At 40.3% G+C, this 19,678-nt stretch overlaps 1 protein-coding gene across 2 annotated transcripts in view; it reads left to right on the forward strand.

Annotated features, from left to right (window-relative positions):
• LOC104611423 (hyperosmolality-gated Ca2+ permeable channel 1.8-like) overlaps positions 1 to 19,678 on the forward strand; it is a 59,868-nt gene that overhangs the window by 10,812 nt on the left and 29,378 nt on the right. For both annotated transcript variants that reach the window (XM_010278447.2, XM_088900870.1), the window contains exon 2: positions 8,899 to 9,051. In XM_010278447.2, the coding sequence (XP_010276749.1) occupies positions 8,899 to 9,051 (153 nt within the window). The remainder of the gene's footprint in view (positions 1 to 8,898; positions 9,052 to 19,678) is intronic.

The raw sequence follows: 19,678 nt of genomic DNA on the forward strand, positions 1-19,678 counted from the left end.
GAACCCAAGGGTGAGACAGTTGAACATGATAGGTGGGACCAAGAAAACATTATGGTGATGTCTTGGCTCCTCGCAGCCATGGAACCTGATGTGAAGAAGAACTTTATGTGGGCAGACACCGCTAGTGAAATCTGGGAACAGGCCAAAACTACCTATTCTGAGCAAAGGCATTATGCCAAGGTTTACCAGTTACAAACTGAATCTTCAACCTATAAACAGGGAAACCGTAGTTTGTCTTCATATTATTCAGCCCTTACCTCCATATGGAAAGAATTGGATCATTATCAGGCTATAGAGTGGAAACACGATGATGATGCTAAGGCCTACAGGAAGCTGGTCTCTCAGCAACGTGTGTTTGCCTTCTTGTTGGGACTGAACCCTGCATATGAACCGTTGAGGGTTCAGATCCTAGGAAGCAAAGAGTTGCCTAGTTCACGAGGTATACTCCCTTGTTCAATCGGAAGAAAGCAGGCGGAGTGTGATGGTTACAGCTGGGGGGGAGCAACAAGTTGCTTTGGTTGCAATGAATAATAACTCCACGGGGAAGAAAAGTGACACTAAGAAGACTGATGATAAAGATAGGTTGTTCTGTACCCACTGTCGGCGTTCACGGCATACACGGGACACTTGTTGGGACATCCACGGGAAACCCAAGTGGGCAGTGAAGAATCAAGAACAGGGTAAAAGTCAAGGTCAAAAGAAGGTGAACACAACACAGGATGCAACACATGTGTCAACCCAAGAAACTCAGGTTGCCGGTAGTACCCGAGACCACCCTAATAAGTCTGACCCAAGGAAGAGATAATGAATTCCTTCAGAGAGCACCTGGAATCTTATGGTAGAGCTTTGCGACAAATGGACAACTCAGTCACTGGTACTCCCTCTACTTCATTTGCATCTACTTCAGGTAATACGGCTTCTGCATTCCATGTCACTCCCACGGATTCCCCTTGGATCATTGACTCAGGGGCCTCCAACCACATGACCGGTAAGCTGAACTTGTTTTAGACTTATAGCCTTTTGTCAAGAAGGGATAGAGTGAGACTTGCAAATGGTTATTTTTCCTCCATTGCAGGCCAAGGATCAATATCTCTTCCACATGGCCTTAACCTGAATTGTGTATTGCATGTCCCTCAACTTCCTATAAATTTGCTTAAAATTAGTAGCATTACAAGCTCTTTAAACTGTAGTGTAACCTTTTTTGTTGACTCATGTGTTTTTCAGGACCTAACTTCTGGGAGGACGATTGGTAGAGGGAGCCTAGTGGATGGTCTCTACATTCTCGACAACAAAGCAGATCTCTCGGTGTCATCCTCAGAGTCACATAGTCAGTCAAATGTTTTTGTGGCATAGTCGTTTAGGTCATGTTTCTTTCGAAATAATAAAGTCTTTGTTTTTGGTTTTATTTAAGTCATGTTCAGTGTCAGAGTTCCAGTGTCAAACGTGTCAGTTAAGCAAACAATGTAGAACAAGTTTTCACTCAAGTAATAAAAGATCAAATGTTCATTTTCATGTTGTGTATTCTGATGTATGGGGGCCTACCAATGTAATCTCTGAGGGCGGATATAAGTACTTTATCACAATGATCGATGATTACTCTCGCTATACATGGGTAATTCCTATGCGTAGTAGAGACGAAGTTCCAAAGATTGTGAAAGACTTCCAGAGGATGGTATTTACGCAGTTCCATGTTGAAATTACAGATCTTCCAATCCGACAATGCAAAAGAATACTTCCATGGTGAGCTCAGTGAGTTCTTTGTCTCCCACGGATCTATTCACAGGAGCTCATGCGCCAGAACACCACAACAAAATGGTGTTGCCGAAAGAAAAAATAGACACCTCCTTGAGGTAGCTCGCGGGATGATGCTACATATGAATGTTCCAAAAAGGTTTTGGGTGGATGCTATACTTGCAACTGCTTATGTCATCAATTGCATGCCCTCCAAAGTGCTGAACTACATGGCCCCTCATCAGTTATTGTACCCTCAGTCTCATTTATTTTCCATTCCCATGAGAGTCTTTGGTTGTCGTGCCTCTGTCCATGATTTGTTTCCATCTCGAGGTAAGTTAGACCCTCAGTCCATTCCTTGTGTCTTTCTGGGGTATCCCTCCTCTCAAAAAGGGTAACGGTGCTTTGATCCCGTTAGTTGTAAGTTTTTTGTGTCTATGGATGTGTCCTTTGAGTCTGAGCCATTCTTCCCTGCTTCTCCTCAGGGGGAGAGTAGTAGTGTGGAAGAGGAGAAGCAGGTTCAGGTATCTCTTCCTTCTATTCCGGACCTTGCTCCCTTTCGTGTCTTCCAACGTACACGCCGTAGAGATCAGTGATGTGATAGAGATGTGGAGCAGCCAAACACTGAGCAACCGACACCGTTAGACTCTCAGGAGGTAAGTCCACTCCCTAACCCTACTCCTACTGTGGATGACCTTGACATTCCTATTGCTCAACGAAAGGGAGTCAGGTCATGCACTACCAAACACCCCATTACCCATTACGTCTCCTATGATAACATTTCCCCCTCATACCGAGCCTTTCTATCCATAGTTGATTGCATCCATGTTCCCATAAATGTTGCAGAAGCCTTAAAATGCCCCGAATCGACAGATGCCATGAAGGAGGAGATTAATGCTCTTCATAAAATTCAAACTTGGGAATTGGTGGATCTTCCAAGGGGGAAAGACCCCGTGGGGTGTAAGTGGGTGTTTACAGTTAAACACAAGGCAGACGGGACAGTTGAAAGGTACAAAGCAAGATTAGTAGCCAAAGGGTACACTCAAGTGTACGGGGTTGACTATGATGAGACTTTTGCTCCAGTAGCTAAGATGAACTCAATTAGGTTTCTCCTGTCATTAGCTGCTAACCTTGACTGGGAATTGCATCAACTGGCCATAAAGAATGCTTTTTTAAATGGTGACCTAGAGGAGGAAGTATACATGGTTCAACCCCTTGAATTCTGTGCCAAGGGAAGTGAAAATAAGGTGTGCAAGCTGCGAAAGTCTCTTTATGGCTCAAAACAGTCTCCTGGAGCCTGGTTCAGTAAGTTTCACATGGCGGTTCAACAGATGGGCTTCAAACAGTGTCAGTCTGATCATACACTCTTTGTGAAGAGATGTCAGGAACAGGGTGTTGTTTTGATTGTGTATGTGGATGATATCATCATTACAGGAAGTTGGAGCTCAGAGATACAAAAATTGAAACAATTCCTTGCATCTAAATTTGAAGTGAAAGATCTAGGTCCCCTGAAGTATTTCTTAGGGATTGAAGTTGCCCGCTCAGAAAAGAGTATCTTTATCTCTCAAAGGAAATACACCCTTGATCTATTACAGGATACAGGCAAATTAGGTGCAAGGCTGGTAGATACTCCCATGGATGTTAACCACAAGTTAGGTGACTGTGTTGGTGAACCTTTGAAAGATGTGAAATAGTTCCAAAGGTTAGTGGGAAAGCTGATTTATTTGTTCATGACCTGTCCAGACATTGCCTATTCCGTTGGGGTCCTAAGCCAGTTCATGCACTCTCCTAAGAAACCACACATGGAGTTAGCGGAGAGAGGAGTTCTTAGATACTTGAAGAAATATCCCGGAACAGGTCTACTATTCAGTAAACACAATCACCTAAAGGTGGAAGTCTTTACAGATGCTGATTGGGCAGGAGCTGTGGATGACAGAAAGTCCACAAGTGGGTATTGCACATTTGTGGGAGGAAATCTAGTGACTTGGAAGAGCAAGAAACAAAGTGTGGTAGCGAGGTCAAGTGCTGAAGCTGAATATAGAGCTATGGCACATGAGGTGGCTGAAGTCCTTTGGCTAAAGAATCTTTAGGGGAGCTTGGAGTTGCTATTCATAGTCTTATGTCTCTTTACTGTGATAACAAGGCTGCAATAAACATCGCCAGCAACCCTGTCCTACATGAGAGGACCAAGCACATTGAGGTGGACAAACACTTCATAAGGGAAAAATTGGAAAAAAGGGAAATCTGCATCCCTTATGTCAACTCCAAGGAACAACTTGCTGATGTCCTCACAAAGGGGCTTCTATACTCGCGGCAGAATGAGTTATGTGACAAGCTGGGCATGATAGACATATTCAGCCCAACTTGAGGGGGAGTGTTGTAAGGCTTATTTAATTGTTACTTTATAGTTGTTGTTAGTAGGCTGACTTCTTAAGATACTGTCAGTTAGGTACTTGTCTTTTTTTTTTTCTTATTAGTTTGGTTCTAGGGTGTGCCGCCAGGGGCATACTTGTAATTTCTATTATTTTTTATTAAGTTAATATAAATAGAGAACTGGCGGCAGCCAGTAACATCTTTTTTCCTTCTCAATCGTATCTCCCTCTTCTTCTCTTTCTCTCTCTCTCTCTCTCGTCTCCCACTCTCCATGAATGATTATAGTCTCAATCAGCCAAGCTTACAATTGGTGGAAGAGGTAAGCTCGGATTTATTACCAGTAAAGAAGCTAAGCTGAAGCCTGAAGATACAAACTATTCCAAATGGGAGCAGGATAATCCACTGGTTATGTCATGGCTTGTATGCTCTATGCAGCGACACATTGCCCGTAACTATATATTCCTTCCAATAGCTAAAGATATTTGGGATAGAATAACTGCAACTTATTCTCAAGCGAAAAACACTGCTAGAATCTATCAATTGCGAAAAGAGCATGTAATATCCAATAGGGGGAGAAATCAGTAGCCATGTATTTCTCCTCACAATTAATTTGGGAAGAAATTGATCATCTTTAGGCTTTGGAGTGGAAGGATCCTGTTGATGCTGAACAGTACAGGAAGTACACTGAAAAAACTGAGTTTTTGGTTTTATTGCTGGGTTGAATGCTGATTATGACTTAACTGGGCAACACATCCTTAGTGTTGATATTTTGTCACTCTCCACAACATATTCTCTTGTGCAGAATGAAGAGAGTAGGAGGATTATGATGCAAGTGTATGTAGGTGAGCACATTGCTCTTGTGTCCACAAAGCCTAAGCAAAGTTTTGGTAAACCTGAAGAGCTATTTTGTGAACACTGTAAGAATTCGAAGCATATCAAGGGGAGATGCTAAAAACTAAATCCCCACCTGAAACCTGAGAAGTTTAAGACTAGAAAGAAAGTAAATGCTCATGTTGCTACTACAAGTCATGATTCTCAGACTCACATGCTTGAGGGAAATCCTCCTGCTCCGGCATCTACTCATGACACCTTTGATGTGATGGAAAATTTGAGAGGCATCTAACTCCATATTGAAAATAGTGGGTTGCCTACATCAGCATTGCAGCCAATCCTGTTCTCCATGATAGAACTAAACACATAGAGGTTGACGAACACTTCATCAGGGAAAATTGGAAAAAGGAGAAGTTTGCACTCCCTACATAAGCTTTCAGGAACAACTTGCAGACATCCTTACCAAAGGATTAAACTTCATGCGGCACTATAATCTTTGTGACAAGTTGGGGATGGTTGATATCTATGCCTCAACTTGAGGGGGATTGATGTAATCTTAGTTATGTGTTGCAAGGGCACTTTTGTCTTTTCATGTTTTATATTTTATATTGTCGCCCTAACATATAAATACAAAGACTGGCGCCGCCAACCATACTTTTTGGTCTCCAATCTTTTCTTCTCTCTCTCTCTTCTTCTTCTTCTTCTTCTTCTTCTCCTCTCTTCTCTACTTCACTCTTGATCGAAATCAGTGATCTCCCTAAAGAGGTATATATGTCCATTCCTCCTGGTATATGGCAAGGAAATGCAGGTAAGGTGTGTAGATTGAAGAAATCACTTTATATCCTGAAACAATCTCGGCTACACTCAGACTCAATCAGATCATACCTTCTTTGTTAAGAGAAAAGGCACTTTGGTGACATTCCTTATAGTTTATGTAGATGATATTGTGGTTATTGGCAGTGATATAGAAGAAGTTAGTGCTCTCAAGAAGTTTCTCAATTCTGAATTTGAAATTAAAGATTTAGGGGAGTTGTGGTATTTTTTAGGCATTGAGGTTGCTAAGTCCAAGGAAGGTGTCTTTATTTCTCAATGGAAGTATGTGCTAGACCTTCTTACTGAGACTGGAAAACTTGGTGCTAAACCTGCATCAACCCCTATTGATGTGAATCATAAATTCTTAATTAATGATGGAGAACTTTTAGCTGATAGGGGAGTGTTTCATAGGTTATTGGGGGAAACTTCTTTATCTATGTATGACTTGTCCAAACATTTCTTATGTTGTGAGTGTCATCAGCCAGTTCGTACATGCTCCCAAGGACACATGGTTGTTGCAGAAAGGGTGTTATGCTACCTTAAGGGAACCCCCAGGAAGGGTATATTATTTGCTAAACATGGACACATGAAGGTAAAAGCATATATAGATGTTGATTGTGTAGGAAATGTGGATTACAGGAGATCCACATCAGGATTTTGTGCTATGGTAGCCAGAAATATTGTTTCTTGGAGAAGCAAAAAGTAGTTAGTGGTTGCTAGATCTTCATCTGAGGTAGAGTATACATGATACAGGTATGGCCCATGGTGTTTCTGAGTTGTTATTGGCTTAGATCTCTCTTTAATGAGATGGGCTACTGATGTTGTATTGTGATAACTAAGCTGCTATTAACATTGCTTACAACCCAATTCACCATGATAGAACCAATGTTTTAAAACGCGGAGGCGTGACGCGAGGCGTTCTACTACCTAGAGGCGTGAGGTGTAGTTCAGAACGCAAGAGGCGTAAGCCTCCCGAACACAAGGAGGCGTAAGCCTCCTTAAGAGGAGGGGGGGTTAGGAGGAGGATGAAGAGGAAGGGGGGATCTCATTTTGTCTTTATTTTTAATAAAAATCTTTTATATTAAGAAGAATAAAGATGCATAACATTAGTTTAAAGGGGGGGGGGGGTCTTGTTGAAGCAGAGCAAGACCCCCCTAACTCAAAAGAAAAAAAAAAAACAAATTGGGTTGCATCAAATAGGGGGCAGGGGGGTCTAGGGGGGGCAAGGGGCAAATCACTTTCTTTCCCCTTATCTTTTCTTCCCTTCCCTTTCCTTTCCTTTTCTCTTTTTTTTCTTCTCTTTCTTTTCCTTTCCTTTCCTTTCCTTTTTTTTTTCTTTTTTCTTTTTTTTTTTGTCTTTTTATATCAGATGTGCATGAGGCACATGAGGCGTATGCCTCTAGCATGCCTCATGAAAAAAGCGCAAGAGGCGTACACCTCTTGCACCTGAGGCATACGCCTCAGAGGTGTCAGCGCCTCTAGCATACGCCTCATGGCGTTTTGGGAGCACCTCGCCTGGAGGCGCACCTCCAGGCGTATGCCTCCTATGCCTTTTAAATCACTAGATAGAACTAAGCACATTGAGGTATACAAACACTTTATATGGGAGAGAGTGGCTTCAGGAGAGGTGTGCCTACCTCTCATTGCATCAGAAGAGCAGCTAGCAGATTTTCTAACTAAGGGAGTCCCAAAGGCAAAACTTCAACATTATGTAAGTAAGCTGGGTGTGATTGACATCTATGCTCAGCTTGAGGGGGAGTGTAGTGAGAATGGGCCCTAGTGTTCTTTATTTCTTTTAAGTAGTGTTTAAAAGTTATGTTTCCTAGTTATGGGCCTTTTTTTATTTATTTTTAATTATTTCTTTAGTGCTGGCCGCCCCATTAAGGGCATTCAAGTTATGGGCCTTCTTTTCTTCTTCTTTCTCTTTCTCTCTTTTCTTCTTTTCTTGCATTATCTGAATTACTGTAGGTGTAATTTTCAACTAACCATAATATGGAGTTATAAATATTTTTGCTTTGGAAATGGTTCATAATGCAGTTGACTAGGTTTATCGATAAATGAATTGAATTTAATTGTTATAACAGTAATATCAGGTAAGTAAAACAAATTGCCACCTTGGAAGGCCATGTGATCTACTATGGTACTTGGATTATTTAAAGGAGTAGAAATAAGAAAATAATTGTTATCTTCAAGGTGCATTTCTATGTAATGAGATTGAGCTTATGTCAGTTTGTTTTCTTCCTTAGGTTTCCTTTTACCTGTAAATTTCATAAGCACAAACCAATGTACTATGTTTCATTGTTAGGAACTCTTCCTATAAGAAGAACTTGGGCCAAGTTGTGGTATTATTGCAAGGATTAACGTTGGGGAAATCCTTATATACAAACATATAATTGTGGAAGGAGATTCAAAAGTTGTGGGGTGTATAACAAATAACAGTCAAGGTTTGTGGCAGCATTGGCAGGTTGTGAGGGAGATAAATCATCTTCCATTGAACTAATTTGCACTTTTTTTTGGATACCAAGATTAGCAAATAGTTTGGCGGATGCTCTTGCCAAACAAGGGGTAACAAGGGCACAATTGTTTAGGGCTAATATCATGTAGTCAGTTATTGGGTCAGAAGGGCTAGTCCTGGTTTAATCTTGGGATGCTGGGCATACTGTATACAAACCTTTATTCTATTATTTATTCTCGATAAAGTTACAGTTAACTATTGAAAAAAAATCTTTCTTTAAGAAATAAAAATTCTGAGAAGAGTATGATATGTACTCATGGTTGTTTGAAGTCCCATTGTTTTCTCTTTCTTTCTCTCTCTCTTTCAATGTCTCTAATACGCCAATTTATGCATTTACATTCAGTGTTTATCTTCTGCTACATTCAATTACCTCCTATTTACTTAATTAATTTTTGGAGCAGAACAATTCCATGTTTGGCTATTTTGTATCTTATCTGAATGAGATATGTAGACTCTTACTGTTGGTACATCATGCTAGAATTGCATTTGCTGCTTAAAGAAATAAATACTTTTGAGTTTGTATTTGGCATTACGTGGAAAGGATAATATTGGCTACTTTTTGTGCATCTCATGGTCAGTGAAATAACTTTATTCTGGTATCAAATCTCACACTTTTTTATTTTGTTCTCTAACAGCTTGAAGATTTTCATACCAATTACAATCCTCACAATCTTAGTTCTTGTTCCAATCAACGTGTCAGGTGGAACACTATTTTTTCTAAGAAAAGAATTAGTAGTCAGTGACATTGACAAACTTTCAATATCAAATATTCGACCTAAATCTCAGAAGTAAGTTGATCTTTTTCTTACATGGTGATATATATGCTAAATGCAAGTTTGATCTCTATCTCACTCACTCATTCACACACACACACACAGAGTTAATGCGGTATATAAGGACTGTTACTACAAGCAGCACTACACCTTTGATCGTGAAATATTGATTGCTTGTTGAACCCCGTGAATTGCGTGAAAGTAGGATACTCCAAATTTGGGGGTCAAAGAGTTTTATAAAACGTTCTTGATGGAAAAAATGTGAGTAAAAGATCCCACTAAAACAAATTTGGTCTATGAATCTAAGAAATAGTGAGAACACACACATCTAAACACAGAGTTAAATCTATTGGTGTAGGTTTCTTTAGATGTTGAAGATTTTCTATTTGATTAAAGAAAGTTGATTATTTGTGTGAGTAAAGATTGGAATAGTACACACTATTTCTTCGCCCAAAAATATTACACTTTTTCACAATGTTATTATTACTTTTGAACCAAACTGCCCAAAGATGACATTTGCCTAATTTTTGGAAACAAATAGAGTTCTATGCAATGCTTTCTAGAAATTTCACATTTAAAATGTTTATTTGAGTAAAATTACTCCTTAAGTGAAAAATATTGGCTGGATTGCTTGGTTTTGTTGTTTTCTAATGATGATAGTAACTGCGTTAGATCTGCAAGATCTAATTATGGGACCTGATAATAGGCACCTAGAAAGAAATTACAAATTTTTAGGTGGAATGTGTCTAAAAGAAAACTGTAGAGCTAGAGGTGTTAGACATTGTATGCCTGCAAGATCTGATAATTTAATTGTGTTTTTAAATAAAATGATTTATTTGTTTTTTGGATGGATAACATTAACTTTAACTTTTACAAATAATTATAGACAAATAAAGTATTTAGAAAGTTACAACAACCCTCCTCATTTAGGGTGACAAACCACCCCCTCATACAAATACACTACAAGGCACCCAGAACAAACTTTCTCTTTTCACCCCTTCTTATGCTAATCCATGAGCCATAGAATTTGCTGATCTTTTAACCCAATGGAATGTATGGTGTTTAAGTCATTGGCCAGATGCCTTATCTCATTCATATTGTTCCTGTAGTTTTATAATCCTTTATTCTTCTTATCTACCATCCCACCACTGCCTTTGAATTCCCTTCCACAATGATATTTCTGAAATTTAACCACTTACCAATCCTGAATCCTTGGACTTTGGCCAACAACTTTTCTCTCAATGACTTTCCCAGCCCTACCAACCTTGAAAAGAGAGCTAATTATAATCCTTGAATACCCCACAAATACTAGACACAACCCTGGATTTCCTAGACAGCAACCATCAAAATTTAGTTTTATATAGTTGGAACCAGGTCGGGCCCATTGTTGCTGCAGCAGTGGCCTGGAGGCTGATTAGGATTCTATCTCAGACCATATTCAGTCCATAGAGAAAGGGTCAAACGGTGGTAGGGTCTTTACCAAATGTATCACTTTGATTATGACACTTTCAATGGTTTCTTCCATCGCATGTGATTTCTCCTTTAAAATAATAGGAGTCCTTTTTTCCTAAATTGTCCACATCATAGTTGCCCTTGTACACCTTCATGGTACTCTCCTTTTGGCCAAGGATCTGTATTGAACAAACTACTCACATATGTTGGAAGAGACCACCTACAACCAAAAAATGAGATGGACCATGTCCAAACACAAGAAAAAAAGGAGCAGAAGATACCTAAATGGTGTATAGCCTCTCTATTACATTACAATGAAAACACCAATGAGGAGAAAGACACTAGTTGAGCCTTTTTCTTTGTAGCATGGCCAAGTAGCTTTTCTCAAGGAACACCTCCCAACAAAAGGCCCTAAATCTGCAAAACCAATTCACTTTAAATTTATTTGGCTAGAATTGGTTAGGGAGAGGAAGAGGAGGAACTAAAGAGAATCACATGAAAAACTTGAAGGGCAAGGTTTCCAAATTCTGCCATCTAGTGGGGAATTATCCAAGAAATGCCCTCAAGAGAATCCTAGAGATTGCTATCACTTACTGATTTCCTGTCCCCTTTTCGTAGCTATTTCGCAATGGTTTTTCTCTTTGTTTGGGTGCAGGTGGACTTTACCAATGGAGGTTAATATGCTTTGATCCTTCTATGCTCACTTGGCCCAAAAAAAGGGGAAGAGTAATGTGGAGATGCATGAGAGTAGCCTTGGTTTGGACTATCTGGGAAGAAAGGAATGCAAGAATTTTCTTAGAGGAGAAAAGCATGGAAGAGAATAGGGTTTGCGTGATGGTCAGGGTGATCCATTGAATCAAGACTTTGGAGTTGTTTTCCCAGTTTTCTTTTGATGATGTCTAGAGAAATTGGAAAGTAGTTGCGGAAAGCTCTTCTAAAAAGGAAAGAATGGAGGTTCATTGGCTACCTCCACCTGAAGGCTTTGTAAAACTGAACTTTAATGGGAGCAGTCAAGGTAATCTAGGCCCTTTTGGAATAGGAGGGGCTTTGAGAGGTCTAGAAGGTAAACTCATAGTGCTGTTTTTGGACCTATGGGTATGGGTGACTCTCTTAAAGCAGAATTGTTTGCTGCAATTCTAAGAGTGTAGATTGCTAGTGAGCTGAACATAATGGATGTAATGATTGAAGTGGACTCAAAATTGGTTGGGGAGTGGTTAAAGGATCCAGAATCCATAATTGTTAGATAGTGTATGCCCTTAGCTCCAATCAGATTGATGTACATTATGACATTTATTGTAAATGAACAAAGTACATATTTGATTCATGTTATAGTGGTATGTTTCTGTGTAATACCCTTAAACTGGATACTTATGAGACTCGTGTTAGTTTAGAATGTTCACAGCTGTTGGATAAGTCTGGGGAGATTTATCTTGCTAAGGTTGACACTGATGTGCCGCCAAGTGTTGGGGTGGCCTGTCTCAGCTGACAGGGTAAGACCCAAGGTACATGCAGTGTAGGTTTACTTGAAACCCTGAACTGGACCAGATTTCCAGTATTGCTCTGGACCTTGGTGATTAGTGGGCAGAACTGGAAAGTTACACCTGATCCCTAGACTCGATTATGATACTTTATTTGGTGTCGGATTGGGTTGTCTTTGATATGCCAATCAGTGAGATCCTTAGCAGGGGTCAAAACCTAGGTATGTTGGGACAGTCCGAGAATTCATCTGAGTGGGTAATCACAGTGACAGGATCAGCCCCTTTGTCGGACAAAGGTAATGATCGGGGATGCACTCTCTCTGATGGAAACCAAGATTGTCGACAGCCGATTTCAATCGTTGAAATTTGTTTTGCAAAATATATTTATATATGGATAAATATATATATATATATATTATGGTTTCAAAATGTTTGCAAATGGTTTTAATTCCCGGGATCCATGTGAGTAGAGAGTGCAACACTGTTCCTTGCAGCCAAGGGAGAGGTCCTCTCTTGTCGGGCAGTGTTTGATCATTATGGCTTGAGAGGTTAAGTGTAAGACCATTGAGGGTAATACCTGATGGGCTAATCTTGCATCTGCCCACAGTCCCTGGGTTTTTATAAGGTGGCTTGGCCCAGGGACCACTTAGTTTAAGTGTTGGGCCCATTAGGAGCCCATGTGATGGGCTTCAGGGGGGGGTTCACTGTCTTTTCAGTGAATTTGGCCAGGCCTTGTAACAGAGGCTGGGCTGAACCCATGTGGCTGATGTGTAGATCAATGTTTGGGTCCCACACCATACAAAGAAGCCCAACTGGGCAGCAGTTTGGAAGGTTAATGAGCACTTAGACTTATTGGGCCTGAAGCCCATTTCGAACTGGTTTAGTTGGACTAATTAAAAGAAGGGCGGATCTGGGATTGGATCAGCAGATAGGATAGGGTCTTACCCTATCCACTCAGAGAGTCCAGATCTGAATTTGGATTAGGAAACTCCTAATGAGATTAGGAGAGAGCTGATTTAATCTGCAGATAAGATAAGGACTTATCCTTATCTCTTAAAGATGACTCTTTATCCAAATACAGATTTGGATTAGGAAACTCCTAATGAGATTAGAAGCTCTCTTTAAGCCTATAAAAGGAGGAGGGGGCGAACCATTCAGCCCATCCCAAAAATCTCAGAGATAAGATCTCAGAGCACCCAGAGAGAAGACAACAACAGTGTGACTGCGCCATCTTCTCCCTGCGTTTTTCCTCCAGTTGCCGCCATAGCCAGTTCGATTTCCATTGTTGTAGGAGCGATCAAGAAGCATTCTTGATATCAGTTTTGGTGAAAAATTGATTGGGAGTCGTGCTCACCCACCCTCCAGCGAATTCTTGGTGAAGTATTTGGTTCTTTGGAAGAACACTACTGATTCTGCTCCACCCTGCACTGTGTCATCTTCAGTGGGAGCAGTCTTTGGATCCTTCCTTGGGCGTGAACACCTACATTGGAAGATATTATTTCTTCGTATCAGGTATATCCCTCTCCTACTGTTTTGGTTCAGATCTGGTTCGGTTCTTGGTTCAAGATTGATCCTTGAAAAATGCAGTTTTTCTAAATATAGGGAATGTGATTCCCACATGGGAGAGAGAAATTTTTGAAATTTCGCCCTACCTTCCTGCAGGGTTCGGCCATCCATATGATGGATCTCTCATCCCTTCAATAATTGGGTTCTATTGGAGTGAAATGAAAAAAAAAAAATTAAATGGTTTACTAGGAATATGAACTTGAGGATACAATGGTTGAGGAGATTAGCAAATGGGATGGTAGATGCTTTGGCCAAGCAAGGGGTGAATAGGACTCATTTGTTTTGGGCTCAAATGTAATTTGTTTTTGTTGTTTTATAGAGAGATAGCATCTCATGCCTCTCTAAGGGAAGCTTGTAAAATTTTATTACCTTAAGGTTTAATAAAATTTAAAGTTATTTATAAAAAAAGAATCCAAGAGATTAATGGTTTCTTGCATTTCATAGCCCCTAATAAATCAAATTTCCAATTAAGACCAATGTTTTAAAACACGAAGGCATGACACGAGGCATTCCACTACTTGGAGGTGTGAGGTGTAGTTTAGAATGCAGGAGGCATAGGCCTCCTAAGCATGAGAAGGCATAAACCTGAAAAAGAGGAGGAGGAGGAGGAGGACTTCTTGTTTTTATATTGGCAAGCCAGATGCCTGGCCTGGCCCTACTCACGATCATCCTTTCATGTCTGAGAAAGGTAGGGTTTTGGGTAAGAAGTAAAACATAAGCATTTTTTTCATAAGAAAATGTGAGCAGGGAAAAGTTTTGGAACAAAAAAATTCATAAAACACCTCATAGCACGTTAAGAGTATGATGAACCTCTTAGTTACTAAGAAGCATTTTGAAATCTCAGACTTGGACCTCTGAAATGTCATTATCAGAGCTAAGAGGTCAATTCATTGTAAACAAACACCTTCAGAATCTATAATAGTTGATCTCCTAGACCTTGACATGGGGATCACAAGAGATTTGTATGATAAGTTGGTAGAACAGTTCATATTTGAGAATGATAGTTGCAGGGATAATATCATCAGTTAATGAAACAGTTATTATTCAGTTACCAGCCTAGTGTTTTTTCCTGAGCAGTAACTGACATCATTTATTAATCAAGGACATAGAAAATATGTAGAATGCAAAGCATCACCCCACTAAGAGAGCTAACCTTCTTACCATTACAACATAGAGCTCTTTACATTTGGTTTATGATTCCCCAAAGCAATTCACTTCTGTTAACTTCAAGCTTGGCTGACCCATCAGCCTCCCTTTTCTTTTGACCTAGGAGTCCAAGAGAAAGAGCATCTCAATTCTGTAACCAGAGATTTTATCTCTCTCAGGGCATATCTAAATCGCCAAGCACCTATATCCCCATTCTTCAACCATCCTATTACCACTTGAGTCTCCTTTTATGGGAATATTCTTAAAATTTATGGATTTATCCAGACTGAGCCCCTGTAATATAGCCAGCATTTCTACTCTAGTGGAATCCCCTACACCTAAATGGTCCAGAGTATACAATCGCTAAATTACATTTGCATTTATGAAAACACCTTCTTTGGATGGGATTGGGTTGCCCAAATCAACACTTATCTTAATCATTAATCTTGAGATGGGTTCCAATTACCAGCGTGTGTTACTTGTCCTATTATCAGTGCCTCGACATCAGGCTAAAGGATGCTCTATCGAATAGGAAATGTGTAAAGGAAAGGGAAAAAGGGGTTGCCTCGGGTCTTGGAAATGTCATTGTTTTGTGGCTATTCCATTGAGGTGCTACTTTTTTGTTTGTTATTTTTTCCTCCGGGTCTGGAGTGTTTCGTTTTTCTGTTTAAGTTCCACGATAGTTGCATTGTTTTGAACAGGTAAGGTGTAATATTGATGCCTACATGCTCTTGTAGGCTCTTATGGGCTTCTATTATTGTCAAATTTTTAGTTGTATAATGGTTAGTATTGGGTCATCTGCATGGTCTGGATGCAGAGAAACATTTCACTAAAAACTCTTTTTTTTTTTTTAATAGAAAAGAAAATTACCATTCCAATAGAAAAACAGGTAACAGAGTCCTCAAAAAAGGAGGAGAAGCCAACCAGAACGCCTCCTCATTAAAGTTTTTAGCCCTCTTAACTGTTTCATGGGCCAACGTATTCCTAGATCTAGTAGTGAACTTAAAAATAACAAAAATATTTAAAGACAAAAGGATATTGTGGTCCACCAAATGCCACAGTTCAGGAGTACACCATCACCTCTGGAATTCAAAATGTTTACAGCTATTAAAGAGTCCAAAAAGAAATAATATTTTTGTAATTGTTCCTCGAGGCAAACAAAACAGCAGCCTAAATAGCTCTCAGCTCCATACCCAGCACAGATCCGTTCAACTGAGACCTCCCTCCTGTAGCAGCCTGGAAAGAACGGTCATTAGACAAGCCAACAAATGCATAAGATCCTAACCCATTGCTGCTTAAAGTCCCATTACAGAAGAAAATATAATTCACATTATCAGGCAGGCTGCTAAAAGAAGATATTGCATGAGGCATTTTCTTGGATTCACCCAGGTCTCCCAATCTAGAGACACCACCTGGTTCCTGCATTGCACTTAAAATGCGATTCACAGCTTTCTAGGGAGACCAGAATTTTCCTCTTGTAATTATTCATGGAGAGAGAGAAAGAGAAGAAGAGGAAGATATGATTGAGAGACAAAAAAACCAACTACTTCTGGCCGCCGCCAGTTTAGTTATTTATATTAACTTAATATAAAAGGAATGGGAGATTACAAGTATGCCCCTGGTGGCAATCCCTAGAAACAAACTAATAAGAAAGAAAGAAACTAATTGTCTGACAGCATCTTAAGCTGACAACCCACTAACAGCAACTATAAAATAACAATTAAATAATCGTCACAACACTCCTCCTCAAGTTGGGCTGAATATGTCTATCATGCCCAGCTTGTCACATAACCCATTGTGCTGTATTGTGATAATCAAGTTGGGCTGTATTGTGATAATCAAGCAGCTATTAATATAGCACATAATCCAGTGCAGCATGACAGAACCAAACACATTGAAGTTGACCGACATTTTGTACGAGAGAGGGTCTCATCTCAAGAAGTTTGCCTCCCTTACATCACATCCAGTATGCAACTAGCAGATATCCTCACTAAAGCCGTATCAAGAAAGAAGCTAGAGGCGGATCTATCCAAGTTGGGAATGATAAACATTTATTCCCAACTTGAGGGGGAGTGTAGAGAACACTGATGTGGGCCCCACAGCTGTGGTCCCACTCTGTCCGTAGGGTAGAATGTGGCCTAGTCATCCTAGGGTTAGCTGATGATCAATCTGTTATTCCAGTTGTTATTTATATTTCAGTTTTATGTTGTTTTATGTGTTATGTAAATACCAAGGGTAGATTTGTCCTTTCATGTAACTAGCATAACCTATAAATACTAAATAGAAGTGGCGGTGGCAGAACATTTTTAGATTCTGTCCTTCCTTTCAATTCTTGTGTTCTACTGCTCTCTCTCTCTACTCTTTCTCCTCTCTCCTCTATACTTTTTTCTCCTTTTCGAACCTGAAATCTATTAGGGTTCAAGGCTGATAGCAGTCTTGAACATCTACTTGGTATCAGAGCAAGGTTAGGGTTTCTCATGTGAGTCTAGTCCAGCCGACCACATGAGAATCCCCTAGGACTGGAAGCTGAGAAAGTGGAGTTCGTGGATTGATTCTTGGAGATCGCCAGAGGGTTTAGCAGCTGTTGAAGACTTGTCACGGTTGCAAAGTGTTGGTGATCAGGAAGAATCAGAGAAGACTAGGGTTCGGGTAACCTTGGAAGGCAGCGAACAGTTTTTTCTTGTAAGTTATCTATTTTCTAAGAGAAGTACTATCAGAGAGGATAGGTTGGACCTATCTGGAAAGGGCGACCGAACCATTCTAGGGTTTCGTCCCTTCTATTCTCTAGGGTTTTACAGCAAACCCTATTGTTGGGCTGAACTGCCTTAAGGTTCTTTTCTCCTACTCTAGGGTTTGAAATTGATCTTGCGGAAAACCCTAATAAGCTTGCGGCAAGCCCTAATGTTAGACTGAACCTTGTGATTTACCTGGAGCTGTCCTCAAGTTTTTGTTAGCATTGATCAGCTTTTATGGTTTCATATTAACCCTACTGCAAGTCTATCTGTACGGTATTGATTGGAATGTGCAACTGAAATGTTTTCTTTAAGGACTGATTAAAACCCTAATTCTGCCAAGCATATCAGACCTGCTTTTAAGCTGATTTTTCAGATCCTTTTGGGGTTTTCGAACTCTCTTAAGGGGTGAGAACTGTTCGGACTGCTGCTGTTGTGTTTGCTAGTTGGTTTCAGATCAGATTTATACCTGTTTTGTGCACATACACTGTGAATACAGATTGGTCCTGGACTGTTTTGATTGTGATTGGTAGTCCAAGTGCTGTTTTTGAGACTTGACCGAGATGGAGTTTAAAAATTAGGCAGAAGGCAGTTTTGGAAACAACAGTTATGGTAGTGTTTCTGAGATAGGTGGTCAGATTACAACCGTAAAGTTTGATGGATCAAACTATTTGGAGTGGGCCCAATCAGCTGTGATGGCTATTCGGGGAAGAGGTAAATTAGGGTACCTCTTGGGAGATGTGAAAGAACCCCCCAAGGGAGATCCTACGTATACCAAGTGGATCCAAGAAAACTACTTGGTTATGACATGGCTGTGTAATTCTATGCAGCCCCATATTAGCCGAAATTACTTGTGGGCAAAGACAGCTAAGGAGATATGGGATGTTATGAAAGAAACTTATTCCCAACCCCTTAATGTTGTTAGAGCATATGAGTTGAAATGTGAAGTGAAAAACCTTAAACAAGGAGAGAAACCGATTTCAGTATACTTCTCTACCTTGCAGTCTCTGTGGCGTGAGATTGATCACTTAGAGACTCTTGAGTGGGAGAGTCCCAAAGATGCATAGATATATAGAAAGCAGGTCGAGACAAACCGGGTGTTTGAGTTTCTGGCGGGCCTAAATTCAGAGTATGATATTGTGCGGCAAGAGATTTTGACTAGAGACAGGTGCATCCGACCACATGACTAGCTTACCTTCACTGTTTACCACTTACCGTTTGTCTTCGGGTAGGGATAAAGTATCTATTGCTAATGGCTCCCTGGTCCCTATTTCTGGGAAGGGTGACATCAAGTTATCAGATACTATCTCCCTGTCATCTGTTTTGCACGTTCCTAAGCTTGATACTAATCTTCTTTCAGTCAGTAGTATTACCAAGCATATGAACTGCTCAGTAACCTTCTTCCCTGACCGATGTGTTTTTCAGGACTTGGAGACGAAGAAGGTGATTGGGACTGGCCGTGAGACGAATGAGATCTATCTGCTCAGGGAGAGGTCTCGTCAGGAAGAGTCAGTAGAGAAGATGTCTTTTGTTTCTCAGAGTGTGAGTAGCATAACCGATTGGGTCATTTGTCCTTTCGGTCTCTAAAGAATCTGTTTCCTGCTTTATTTGAGTCTATTGAGTTGTCTCAGTTGCAGTGTGAAAGTTGTGAGTTTGCTAAACATTGTAGAAAGTCTTATTTATTGAGTAATAAAAGGAGTAATAATTCTTTTGATATTGTGCATACTGATGTTTGGGGGCCCTATCACATCCCTTCCATGGGTGGGTACAGATATTTCTTGTTATTTGTTGATGACCATATTCGTTTTTCTTGGGTTTATCTCATGCATTCACGAGATGAGGTTCTTGCCCTGACCCAAAACTTTCACCAAATGATCCTAACCCAATTTGATGCCAAGATCAAAGTTCTTAGATCCGATAATGCAAAGGAATACTTTGCTAAACCATTGGCATCTTACCTTCTTAATCATGGGGTTATACACCAGAGCTCTTGCCCTCATACACCTCAGCAGAAAGGAAGAATAGGTACATCTTGGAGGTGGCTAGAAGTCTTATGTTTACCTCCAATGTCTCTATTCACTTATGGGGTGATGCTATCCTCACGGCGGTATATCTTATTAATCGGGTTCCTTCCCGGGTCCTTGATACGAGATCTCCTTTTTCCCTTCTATACCCAAGTGAGGAGTTGTTTTCTATTCCCCTTAAAACATTCGGTTGTACCTGCTTTGTTCAGCTTCTCGGACCCCATTACTCCAAGTTCGAACCCAA

This window comes from Nelumbo nucifera, chromosome 3 (assembly GCF_055504915.1).
Source record: "Nelumbo nucifera cultivar China Antique chromosome 3, China Antique-T2T, whole genome shotgun sequence".
Classification (NCBI taxonomy): Eukaryota; Viridiplantae; Streptophyta; class Magnoliopsida; order Proteales; family Nelumbonaceae; genus Nelumbo; species Nelumbo nucifera.